The sequence below is a fragment of the Falco cherrug genome, chromosome 2, assembly GCF_023634085.1.
Source record: "Falco cherrug isolate bFalChe1 chromosome 2, bFalChe1.pri, whole genome shotgun sequence".
Classification (NCBI taxonomy): Eukaryota; Metazoa; Chordata; class Aves; order Falconiformes; family Falconidae; genus Falco; species Falco cherrug.
Genome location: NC_073698.1, coordinates 109,058,273 through 109,072,145, shown reverse-complemented (window position 1 = coordinate 109,072,145; position 13,873 = coordinate 109,058,273). Strand labels below are relative to the sequence as shown.

General features: G+C 37.7%; 1 protein-coding gene across 12 annotated transcripts in view; it reads right to left on the bottom strand.

The window, feature by feature from the left end:
- ROBO2 (roundabout guidance receptor 2) overlaps positions 1-13,873 on the bottom strand; it is a 471,362-nt gene that overhangs the window by 31,634 nt on the left and 425,855 nt on the right. For 8 of the 12 annotated variants that reach the window (XM_055702516.1, XM_055702520.1, XM_055702523.1 and 5 more), the window contains 4 exons: positions 12,221-12,502; positions 11,716-11,841; positions 7,133-7,289; positions 873-1,133 (listed from right to left, as the gene is read on the bottom strand). In XM_055702516.1, coding sequence (XP_055558491.1) covers positions 873-1,133; positions 7,133-7,289; positions 11,716-11,841; positions 12,221-12,502 — 826 coding nt within the window. The remainder of the gene's footprint in view (positions 1-872; positions 1,134-7,132; positions 7,290-11,715; positions 11,842-12,220; positions 12,503-13,873) is intronic. The other 4 variants (XM_055702518.1, XM_055702524.1, XM_055702522.1 and 1 more) reach the window with 1 other exon arrangement.

Sequence of the window (13,873 nt, the reverse complement as noted above, 5' to 3'; positions counted from 1 at the left end):
CTTTATTTAAAAGCGAAGAAAGGCTGCTCCTCTGCTGGCAGCGTGCCATTCGGTAACTAGCTCTGCTCCTCTCCTCCGAGATTCACGGGCTTTGTCTGGATAGAAAAGTTGTAAAAGGACAACTGCCGCTTAGGGAACATCCAGAAAGCAACTGACCTTCACCGTATCCCCAGCCTGGTACAGTTGACAAGTTCTTTTTCAGTCCCTGAAGAGTTTACTTCTGTTTGTTTTGCAGGGGAAATGTTACTGTGGTATTTGCTTGCTCTTCCTTTAAACAGGCATAAAGCACTCTAAAGCACTAGATTCATTTTGTAAATACTAACAACTTCCTTCCTGCTATTTCTGGGTGTTTCCATATGAATCAGAAATTTTCATGGTATTTCAAACTACAGCCAGAGATGCAAATGCTTCATTCTCATGTGACACAGAGTATAATCTGCTACACTGCTATTTCAAGTGACTGGCATTATTTTTAAATGAGAATTTAGCACCTCAATATTTTTGAAAATCCTTACAAATTCATATATTCCACTATACTGAAAAGAGAGTACTCTGAACTGTTTAAAAGTTGTCAGTAGGTGGGTGTCAACTACTTAGTTGAATATATAGAAAACCTCCAGAGGAATATTATTTTTACATGTTTTTATCCAAATTTTAATGTATTACCAAGCATTATTGTTTAAAAAGCACCTAGTAATATTTAAGGCCTCCACACTATAGGTACAGTTTCGCTATTTCTTCTTCTATTTCACTGCTTTGGAAATATTACTGAAACATTATTGAACACAGTTGATATCTATGCCATAAAGGAATAAATTATTATCATTATGCTTTCATTTCCCAGACTGCAGGTGCCCCTTCCAAACATTTACCATGTCTGCTTTGCTATATCAAACTGGTAAGCCCTAGTTAATTCATCAAGGTGGGCTTGAAGCATTGGCTGCATCTCCTCTCGTGGAGAAGGCGTGAGGGTTGCAGTTGACTGTTGCCCAAAGGAGATCGCAGGTGACGAAGCTACTCCTCGGACAGGAGGCGTGGGAACGCGATCATCGTCTTCTTCAAGCTCATCCTCCATGCCCTGATGTAGGTAGGTCTGAACTGGCAAAGGCGGACACCAACCATCACTGTCATATCTAAAATAAAAATCAAGTAAACTTAGCATATATCAAATCTCATCTCTGCTGTGCAGTAGAGGGTGTGTGTACAGGATTTTTGCTACAGTTTGAATGCTTACACACAGCTTGAGCTTTAAAATTTATTGAAAATAGGGTCATAATTGCTTAAATTCTCCTTACTGAGCCTGTTTAATTTCTCTCACAACAGCTAAGCAACTTGAATACGATGTGCCACAACAAAAAATACTGATCCATTATCACATTTGTTAATGGTGATTAGATAATGTTACCCCACAACCATCAACAAAAACTTACTTCCTGGATCATTAACCTTGGAAAATGCATGAAGATTGACCTAGAGATGAAAATAGCAGCATTTTTAAAAGGCAGAGCGAGCTTTACATAGTTGCACTTATGCACTTCCTGACTCCCATCCTCCCCTTTATTTGTCCATAAATCTACTATTTTATTTTGCAGCTTAAACAAAAAGCTACACTTCCCATATAAATTCTGGTCTTTTCATACTGCACATAGGTATCTGCTATGATGTGTAATACATTCCTGTCGCAGCAGCACTGACCCTAAGCATATGCTATGTCACAGCACCAGCTGATAAGATACATTAGCACACACGCTGACAGCTCTGCCAGCACCCCACCTCCTAACTAGTCTTTACTGGGACTTACTTAGACTGCTAAATTTCTAAGCACTTTGAAAAACACCTGCCCAAAGTAAATTAAAATATTAACAACTACCAATATTCTTCAATAGCAAGTTCATCAATCTTCACATATAAGAGGTGTTCTGATAGCTTTCTGTGGTCCAATTTTTAGTTTCATACCAAAGGTGTAAGAGGTGATGCTACATCTAATTGCAGCTAGAAACAGAAGCTTTATATTCTATTACTACTTCTTAAGCAAGTTTTGCCAGCAATTCAGTCCTTTTCTGTCTATGTCTTCATCACAGGACCCTTCAATTGTGTTGTATTACAGTATCATCCCAGGACCCTGTCCTTTAGAGACACCAGCATCACTCAAGACACATAGGCCATAGTTTATGTAGTCATCCCTTTGCATTATCTCCCCAGAGTAACTCCCTAATATGAACACAACGTCAATTGTGCCAACTTTGCTGATGATCACACCACTCAAATCTCAATACTGTCTACTCTTCCCTTCTTCAAAACATCCAGTCAGTCTGCAGTCCCTTGAGTATCTGCACATATTTCTTAACTCCCACTGTATTCCAAAATACCTGAGGATAGATAGCTCTCTTCAAAAGTCAACCAGACAACCAAAAGCTCTCACAGCTCCTTCACTGTCAAACCATCTCACACTTTAAAAGCCATTCCCCAAGCATCATCTAAGTCACTGTATCTTCTTTCCACCTTCAAGAACTGCTGACAAGGTAAAATCTTTTTTTCTGCAATGCAGGCAGGCAATGCATTGCATTATACAGTTAATTTCTCAAACCAGTTTAAAAATATTCCTTTAAAGCTTCTGATTTGGAAGGAAGGAATTACCAATTTCCCAGCGAAAAATGAATCACTGCCAATTTTCTGAAGTGTGAAGCTGGGTTACAAAAAGGCTGGGAACACTGAAACAGAGCAATCACAAAACCTGTATTATGAACAGAACATTTACATTAAGCAAAATCCAAAATTTTCTAAAATTAACTAAGCTACTTTTTTCTTATTCAAAAGTCTGTAGTCTGTACTTGCAACTACAGATTCAGGATGACTAAAACAACCTGACTTAATCATCCAAAAGTCTGTGGAAGACATACCTTGTAATTAAGACTGATATCACTTTAAATCCATACCTAGATATAACCATATATAGATACACAATCGTACGTACATGTACAGAGGTGCAAATAAATGCAGCATCTTAACACTTGGCATTTAGGAGCTTTTGAATGATTTATCATTACCATTTTCATAACACAGAGAACGAAGAAAATGTTATATGATATATATTCAATTCCTTAGGAGACAGATTAAGCTATGTCTAGCTCTAATTTGTCTTTCCTTGCAATACTCACACATGACATTGCCACCCAAGGTTGAAGAGACCATCCTAACTCATGCAGCTAAAAACGTACAGTGCAACAGCTCTGTCACTTGTACTCTTTCAAACTCATGCTTTGGTCTAATGGCTGCTTCTTTAAAAGGGACAAGGCAGAAAGATACTCCCTAGTGACTTTTCAATAATGCATAAATGTGCTTTGGATGTACTCGCCTTTTGACCCTACTTGCTTCAAATCCCCAAACGTTCAGCTTGATAGTAAAAAGATTTCTTAGTAAAAAGATCCTGCACAAGTACCATATCTTTACCCAGATTTTGTTTGAAACGGAAAGGACCCTAAGCCTGAAGTTCAGGCCATTGAGATTCAAGATTTCAGGTACAAGATACAAGAACCATTGTCTTCATAATGTAAGGTGTCCAAAATAGCCACCTGTTCTAAACTGCATTAAAAAAAGAAAAAAAAAAACCCAACAACCAAACAAAAAACCCCACAAAAGCAAAAACCCTGCAAGAAAAAGCTAGCAAATCTAACAGGCTACATAGTAACTACACTTCATATAAAAGACACAGTTATTAAAACTTCTGGAAGGAGCATAGTGAATATTGGTCACATCCATGTTCTTTTTTAGTTTTCCAAGTAAATACAACTCGGTGAAAATGCAACCTTCCTCAAGTACTTCTTATTAACTTCTAAGCACCTTAACTTCACTAGGGACATCTGCTTATAATTTCATGATAATTAAGTCCCTAATAAGCTCTGGCTAACAAGCATGACTCTCTATGTTTCTAATAACTTTTATTCTATTCTCAGCACTTCTATTCTAAAGTATCTTTTGCTATGAAATAGCTTGATTCATTACATTGGTAGATTATTTTTCTTCAAAATAAAAAAAGGGGCACATTCTGCAATTGTGTTTCATTACACACATTGTTGCAACTAAGAAAGCTTCCCTCTCTAGGCCTTGCCAGAAAGGATTTTTTGATGTAAAAGGTATTATCTTCTTTACTTTTACTGAAGACAGAAAATTACTATCAAATATATTGACATCCAGCAGCTAATATTCCATTTTAAGGTATATTCACTAGTATGAAATAAAGAAAATCCATGACAATATGGAGACTGCCTTTACCAGGTTTACCTCAAGATCATGCATATTATCTGTGAAAAGAGCATAAGTAAACGGTAATGAATAAGTAATAAGCGTTTCCTTACTGTCAAATTTACTAGATAAAACCAAGCCAAAGCAGCTTCTCTAAAAGGGGTGGGAAAGGGAACACACTTAATTGGGAGCTACTACAGGAAAAGAGAAACTTCAAAGAGTCTGCAGTATGTACAAGAGAAAATTAAGGAAGACAACAAGGAACAAGCACAGAATTTGTAGAAGACCACAAAAAAGGGGAAAGTTTCACAGGTAATACTTTGCCAGAAAAAAAACAGTATAAACAGACTTTCTGCACAGGATATATAGGAATTTAAGACATCCTAAAAGCTAGCACATGATATAAAATGGCTGCTTGGATTAGCATGTTCACCTCTCCTTATATGTGTTGCAGTTCGTGGAAAAATGAAGGTGAATGAAAACCTCAGTTCTTCTGGGTAGAAAATGGTAGAGAGAACTAAGAGTGTATTTTTTTTCCTTCCTTACCTATGACTGAGTTAGGCGACTTTTTTTTTTCCACTTGCTGCTATTGTGGATTCTCTTTTACATTTTATAAGCCAATAGGATACTAGTGTTCATTTCCAGTAAGCAAAATAAGGTGTCAAAATCTTTGGGACACTCATGCCAATGAAACTCACACTTGAATTCAAGATTTATAGGAAGACATGCACAGAAAAATAAGTTTCTCTTTGGATGCCAGCTTCCTGTTTTATTGCTTTAGATGTTCACCTATAACACATTGTGAGAACTTTAATAAAATCTTCAGATTTTCTTACTGGAAGTTCATTTTTCAATTGTAATTAATAATATAATTACATCTGCACGTAATTAATTCTAAAATTAAAGCACCTTAAACTTGTTACACATAGTACACATCAAAGCAAATTAAAGAAAACTAAACCAGTTTAAAAAAAAGTTTGCTCTTTTTTTTTTTTTTTTTTTTACCCAATATATCAATATTAAAGGCAACATAAGGAATGCAGCCTATGAAATCAATCCATTTTAGCATGTTGAAAACCACAGAAACAAGATCAGCCCCTGAGTACAGAACACGCATTAGCATCAGATATGTCCTCAGGAAGTATGGGCATTGCAGATTCACTGGCTTCAGCAAAGTTGGTTGCAAATTACTGTAGCTCAAGACTGATATTTAAGTCTAATCTTCAAATTTTTTGTGTGCTTGGTAAAATGCACATGAGAAGGTCTTGTTATAACCACTATTCATAAGATATTACAAAATACAGAGAAGGATAATTCAAAAGATAATCAGAGGAAAAACTGAAGTCTGAATTGTTGGGACCTGGAAGGCCGATGATTATATATCCTTAAATAACGTTACAGTGTCGTCTCAGTGATCAACATCATTCCTTCCAGCTAAATAACAGATACTTTATGAAACTAAGGAGTCAAGGTCCATGTCACAAGGGATTTTCTAGAAGGTGTTTTCATCTACCTTTTATGCTATGTCATTGTCCTGAAAGAAAATCCCAGTTGTTTGTCTTCTATAGCGTAATTATTTTAGTGAAATGGCTGCACATATGTTGTAAGGATATAAAATGATAAAGACAAATATTATATGGTGAAACAATCTTAAATTTATTTTAGCTTTTTATAACAAAATACAGAACAAAATGATTATATGGACTTTTTGCCTTGAGATTTAAACACTTACAATCAGTAAGGTTACTAATTTTCCCTTATACTTTCTTTGAAATTCTAACTCTAATACAGCCTGAATGGACCTTCATTGTAAGATGAACTCTGCTGACTTACTGTTAGTTATTACTCATTTTAAGAGTTGAAGGACTTGGTATAAACTCAAATATTAATATTTAATTATTGTAATTGTCATTCAAAAATTAGTGATGGTCAATTCATGCTTGCAAAAGAGAAAACACTTGAAGTATTTTTTATTCAGTAAAGCTATTACAATTATTTTTAAAACGTATGTTAAATCCTTAGGAAATATTGATTAATCCACGTATTTAAACAGGCAGAAATTTGCTCCTGACAGAACAATAGTTCTCAAAGGCTCTAACAGAGCTGATCACAGTAAACTGTTTTTCCATATACTCTAATTTTCCTCTAGAGTTTGATAACCTGGTATTTCATATAATTTAACTTCATAAAAAGCATTCCATAATTGTTCTCTGTGCAGGAAATGTCTCTTTCCTCTCATTTAGTGCTTTATGTGTGATTTTGTGTCCTTGAGATAAAAGTTAAAGCTATCAAAAAATAAGTGCAAGTTTCCAGAAACTCAAGAGTTGTTTAATTCATTTTAAAAAGGCCTAAAAATAGCATGCCTGCCTCAGTTGTGATTTTTTTTTCTAAAAGATGATGAGAAGATTATAATTTACTGGTTGATCTTGTAAAATTAATCCAATTGTGTGGGGGGTTTTTTGTTCTGCTGGCTCTAATATTTTTAAATATCAAAGCAGTGAAAAAATACAAGCAGCCAGATTATGTCATCCTTACACACTCTGAGTCCCATCATCTGCAAGCAGTCCCAACAGAATTCAATTAAGCTACATGTGAAGCAAGATTCTTCTCAGCATGAGTAAGCAGAGAAGCCCTACATGATCATGAAGCAAGGTCACTTTTATTTCCATCTTCAGTCACTATCAAGAGAAGCTATTTAAACGTTCCTCGTTCACAACCTTGAATAAGTCTATTGGATAAGGCACTCCTCTTTTTGTTTGTTATTAAAACAAAACAGAATATTGCCACTTAGCAATATATATACACACATACATACATATATATATTAAAAAAAAGCCTCATCTCTGCAAACTACAGATTTTCCTTATAAAGAAAAAGAAAAACAGATTACCCTGCTTCTTGCTGATCCACTCCATAGTGCTCCAGCTCTGTGCCTGGAAGCGGCTGCACAGGAGGGGGTGGGAGGGGAACACTGGCCCAGTTAGAACCATTATTTTTCTGGGGCTTGGCAGTATTTTTGGTTTTCTTCTTTTTCCCTCCTTTTCCACCTGCAAATCCAAGAAGAAAAATAAAACGTTAGAGATACAATACGGGAATAAAAGCTAGCTATTTACATTTCTTTGAAAGAATTCTGATTCCAGATGGCATGCCCAAAAAAAGGAGATGTATTTATATCTCAGCAGAATCAGCATCAACGTGATAATGTTGTTACAAGGTTATAAATAATAGTAGAATGGAATGGAAAAATATTCTGAATAATATCTGAAAATTACTTCTTTTCAAAACTCCATACATTTGCACCACAGTAGTACACAACCAAGGAAAGACATGTTTTGTTGTATCAGAAATATATGTACTGATTTATTCATGTCTCCTTCTTGAATTCACTGTTAGATAAAAATATAATAGACCATAGCAAATTATTTTAACTGTCAGAATCCAACGTGCTTATAACACTGTTTTGCATAATCTCTTCCTGTGGAAAACACAGAGGTTAAGGACACAATCTAAAAAAATTGTCATTTGACTAAATATCTTTCAGCCAGAATGACAGGTGTAAGTTGTCAAAACAAAAAGAAACAGGGTTTTTCTGATAGGAATCTACTAATTTCCATTTAAAAAAAAACATCAGGAAGCCATCTGCAAGGTTTTAGGACTGCCTGTTTCACAGGATTCAAGTATCTTGTGCCACTACGGAGAAAAGTTTCTATTTCTGATGTACAACTCTAATGGAGGCAGCTAGTAGAATTGAAGCGAGCAATGCATTTTCCTTATGCCGCCTTCTCTTATCATGGTCATACCCACTTCTGCAGGTGAGACCCTTCCATTTGTGGGAAAGTGATCTTACAGAGAAAGCTCTCATCCCACTTGTTTCACTCCTTTTATTTTGCCCCGACTACTTTTTCTTGTCAGAAATTCATTAAGAGAAAGAATGACACAAGATGTTGAATCCCTTGAGTGCTTGGAGACCCATCCATTTATTACCATATTGTTGTGGCTTTCAAACTCTAGATGGTTGGGTGGAAGAATGGTTTGTCTTATGCTTTTTCCGTGGGCACCCAGCTGGCAGTCACTCATCCCTTGCCTGTTGCAGGAAGCACAGTCTAATCCATTTTACCCGGTGACATCTCTTGCTGATTTATAAGAATCAGCCAAAAAAATCTATGTAAAAAGCTCTCAACAGCAATGAATCAAAAAAGCCACAACTGACTTGTCAGGCAGGGCAGCACAGTGTGCACAGGCAGGCACCATGCTCTTGCCATGGCTGTAGCTTTAGGCACAGAGACATGCAGAAGGAGGTGCAATTGTAGCAACAGAGACAAGCGTCATGGGACTTTTCATCTGAGAGACAGTGACTTTCTTCTGTTAGCTCCAAATGCCAGCTGGGCCAAACCAGGAAAGAATAGAAAGGGGGGAAAAAAAAAAAAAAAAAAGGTGATTCTGTGTTTCGGAAGTAGCCAAGACCTCTTTTCACCTCTTTGTTGTGGCTGCTAGAGACAAGCAACAAGTCTGGCAAGGTTTCTAATTAGCCTGGCTGGCAGCACATGGCAAACGAGACTTTGTTTCTGCTACTCAATTCCAGACCAGAGTTATTCCTTCCTTGTCTTGGAGTATTTATAGTAAGTCCAGTCAAGATCCTGCCATTCACTATGTGCGAACTGAGCTGATACTGCATCTATTAGGATGCAAGACAGGCTCTTCCCTCCTTTTGTAGCCTGGCAGAGAGGGAAGCTTTCTTGAAAAGGGAAAGAACATTTTGATCAACAGAAAAGAAGCCCCAGTGATGGTGACAATGGAGGAATAAATACATTAACCTTTTGGAGGCAAAAAAAAGGTTTCAAAGCACAGGTATCGTGGAAAGTGGAGCTAGAAATAGGACCACAGAACAGTAAAAAGTACATACATTAATTTTGATTTGTGGAACATGGGGGAATTTTTTGAAAGTCAGCAGGAGTAGGAACCAACAAAAGCTAAGGCAGGAGGATCTGCTTTGGGAAGAAAGCACATGCACAGAAGTGAGTGTGTGTGTGTGTGTGTGTGTGTATGTTGCAGGGGGATTTACACTAGGAATACCCAGAGAAGAGAAAAGCAGAGAACTTTGTCAGCTTAGAAATTAGTTGAGGTGGAGAGGAAGATTTTAGAAGTGTAGCATCTTGGTAATCTTAGGAGACTTGTAAAACGGAGTTGGATGTGTGGGGTGCTAGTATGGAGTCACTTGGATCTGGGAGGTTTTGGAGCAAAAGGGCAAAGATAATGGAGCTATTAGAAAGAGTAAAGCAGAGAGCTGAGGAACTGTTTAAATGAAGAAATAAAAGAAAGGAACTCCAAGGTCATTACTGGTAGAGAAAGCATCCTACACTGTATCGCTGGGCAAGAAATTTCTCTTCTGTCCCCATGGGCATGGTTACTCCACTGTCAGACTAGTGGAACAGATAGCTAATACATAATGTCTGACGTGTGTTTGAAAACTGTTGCACTGAAGCCTTGTTTCCCCATAGCAATGATACTTGATGTTTCAGTGTCTCCTCAAACTGAAATTCAATTATATTGTTTAAATCTCTAGATGAATCAGGTCCTGGAAAAAGAATTTGCTAGTTGGTCTGATGATCATAGCACTGACATAAGCTGGGATCTGTGCAAAGTATAGCCACAGAGTTTCCTTGCCTCACAAAGCAGTTGAGTTTTTTAGCTATTTTCCATTCCACAGTGGGATAGGTTTTCTCATGATATTCATTTGAGAGAGACAGAAAGTTAGTCTGAATAATAAGTAGTACTTAAAATACTAACCAAGGAAGTGTGAGAACAGGTCCCTGCTCACCCTGATGGGGAGGACGTAATCAAAGCTGGTCTCTGACTCCAGTGATGCTCTAATTATCAGACTACTTGAAGGTCTCCCCCAGTTTCTCATGTATTACAGACATAATTAGCATGTATTAAAGACATAATTAGTGGCCAAGGCAGAGCAAAATACTGACTCTGCAGTCCAAAAGTCTGACACTCATCTGATCATTGGGGCATCCAGGTGTGAGCTGCTTTGATCATAACAGGAGTGTCCTGGCCATAGAAAGACCGTCAACCTGAAGTTTCCGTACATCATAAGAAAATTTACTTCAGAGAAACACTACACAAAATAGGTTTCACTTGAAATATTGTTGAAATATTGTTGAAATATTGTTGAAAATTAAAAATTTGGCATTTTCCAACGAGACTTTGTATTTTCTGAGAAAATTCTTAGGCAGTTGTATCTGTCAACACATCTGAAGTGTGATACTGCCCTCTGATAACTGGCACACACGAACCGCAGCATATCAATTTCTGCATTTTCATGCAGCCAGAGGATCAAGCCGATTTCCCAAGCTACTTGCCAAAACATTTCACATACAAGGAACAAGAACCCTTCTTGAAGTATCGCATGAACTTAGCTCCCAGACACCTCTCTGTCAATGCCATAAGCCTATTTTTCAATCTCACTCAAACCAGCTAAGACTCCCCAGGAGAACACAAGGCTTGCAAACACAGTTGGTTATTTGAGTTATGGGCCAATGATTATAGGCTTCTAATCTCAAAATTCAATTTGAATAGGTGTTTAAAATGACAGAAAGAAGCCATTTCTTGGGTTGATCTGTTTCTGTTACAATTGTTCCAACTTACAGTGGAAATTCAAAAGGCTACAGATAAAGTATGAATTTGACATTTAAATCCTTTCAGCTCTCTCATATTTTAGTTAAGTGAACTAGCAGACTTCCATTTTAATTGCCAGCTTTTTAATTTTTGTTTAAAAAAAAAATGTTATACATAAGCAACAAGTAAGCAAAATTAAAGAAATCAAGAAAAAGGTGTATTTAAATATAATACACAACCACATGTATTACAGTTATTTTCATCCAGTGAAAATGTGTCATGTTTCCAACAGAACATGCAGCGCACACATAAACTTTACATTCTGTTTGTACGTAGACTTGGCACCAATGTTGAAACCCCAGTCATCCTGCAGGGCCCTACGTTTGTTTCTGAGCTGCTTCACGAAAAACAGCATTTAGAAAGAGCTCGTGGGAGTGGGGAATCTGTTAACGACTCAACAAAAATATTAATCTCCTCATGAAGTTCACTGCAGGGAGACCTATAAACCGAGGATTGATGCGGAAATACATTTGCTCGGTGAATTGTGCTGTCAGGCAGAGGTTGCGACAAGGCAAGGTTTGCAGTTGCACTGACAAGCACTGATTAGGAGGATTCTCTAATTACCTCCGAAGGTTTTGCACAAGGTTTTTTTTTTATTTATTTCTTTTTTTTCTCTCTCTTTTTTTTGTTTTTTGTTTAGCAGAGGCCAAGGTGACGCTGTTCACTAACATCCCAGTGGGCAGGCACCTATACACCGACCCGCAAAATGGACCTGGGAGTTTTTCCACCTCCTCAGCCAGCTGCTGACCAACACCCCTCCGTCCCTCACCCACCCACAGCGGTGGAACCAACCTGAGAGGCTGCCACTCCTTTCAGAGCTGTTGTGGGAGCTGGTGGTGCTGAAATCCTGTGACTGGTTGTGTGGCAATCTATTAGCCAGTCCCTCAGCCACGCGGTAGTCAGGGATGTAAAGCAAGGCTAAGGGTTAAAGGGCAAAGGTCACAGTGGCATCGTGTGATTAGTTGACAGCACAAGCACATGCAACGCATGCAGTTAGCAAGTCAGCGGCAGATGTGGTGGGGCAGCAAGTTTTAATTTATTAATTTATTTTTTAATGTATGCCTAGCCTAGCCTAAGGGAAGGCAGCGGGCTTGGTGAGTAGCACAGGACAAGGAGGATTAAAAGCACGGAACAGTATGTTTTGAGATTGTGTGAGGTTCAGCACACATGCAAGGTATGTAAGCATTAGTTACCGTAAATATGAACAGTGTCTCATGTACTAAAAGGATTTTTCTAATTCATGCATAGATGATATAGTACGAAGCCAAGGGCTCTGGAAAATAAGAGCCGTCATTACCATTGTTGCCTTTGCCTTGGTCTGGGAGAGAGTAACCAAATCCCATCAGGTCATTCTTTTGCTGAATTGAGCTTTTCCACTGAGGATCAGGTAGGTCGACGGCCAACTCATGGATGCTATTGGAATGCAGTATCTGGGTGGTGGCATATGGTGTAGCTTGCGTTATTTGGCTGGAACTGTTGTAACTAGTTTTTGTGGTGAAGTCAATGCTGCTGTAAATGGCTCCATCAGAAAGCATAGTAGCAGTTTTATCTCCTTGCCCTGGCACTGGTGGCAGCACATCTGTGGTGAACATAGGGGAATGAAACAAATCATTGATGCACAGGAAGCCTGAAAGTATCAAGATTTAAGATGAAAAATAAATGTGTCATTTTGCACGTTTGCATTTCAGCTGAGAGGTCCATGAGCCAATGAAGGGAAGATGATGTACAACCACGGCCAAGCTATCAGCATCTGTGACAGGCCTACCACTTGTCCTTCACGTCTCACTGCCTAAAACTATCTTTTTTTTTTTTTTTTTTTTTTTTTGTATACCTTCAACTGTGAAAGTGAAGTTTGGAATATTTCTCTACTGAAGAATGTTTTCAATTGTTCACTCTATGTCAGAACCAATGAAACTGTCTGGGCTTCAGGGAAATGATGAAAGGAGTGAATCTACAAATTGCAGAGGAAACTTTCCTAGCAAATATGTAGCAAAACTCATAAATGGATGCCAAAGCTCTCAAAGTAATTTTTTTCAAGGGCATCACCTTGACTTCCTTGAAGTTTTATGCATTACCTTACCTAATTTCTTTTTGACATTAGCTAGTACATTTCTCCTTCTATACAAAAGAAAAACCTGACAAAACCAAGTTGTTCCTGATATGTAAAAGAAAATCTGTTATTCTGAAGGGATTAAAGTGATCAGTCTCTTAAGATGGCAAAACAGTGTCGATAATGGAGAACAACTTGTTCATATACTCCAGTACATTTGCCTGAAAAACAGTACAGCATATTTAACTAAATATCTGTTGACTTTTCTACATCTTTTGAATCCTATCACATACTACAATTTGTACCTTTAATCAGTTAGATTGGCAATCTCTCTCCTTACTAAACATTGTAGTGACCTTTGCTGGTGGAATACTAGATTTAGAAGCTGAGACTACTGAAGTGTAAAGAATCTAATGATGACTGGCATGATGTCCCAAGGAGAACTACAGCTCAGCAGATAACCCTCTTCCTGCTGTCTCAAAGGTCAATATATCAAATGGTACTATTTTTACAATTTATTTAGAATCTGAAAAGTTGAATCCATTTGGAATTTACTTGTTAGAAAAATGCATCATTTATATACCATTTGCTTTATATAGCCAGATGGCAGATATGGATTCCAACTGTTAGATGATGTTAGATGTACGTGAGATAATACATATTCCTCTGGTGAGGATGTTCAGATCCCGTTCTAGGTATCAGACATTTTTATGTACATTAAACCACAGAGAGAAAAGATGATTTGTGCACCTAGACAATGGTTTAAGCTCAGTTCCAGGCTCAGATGTCAGATGTGGGTTTTGTGGAACCTCGGGGAATACAGTTGTTCTCTCACTGTCTCAAGACTTTCCCAGCAAGGAGATATGATACCATAGCCTCCTCCCACTGTTTGTTTGCTCA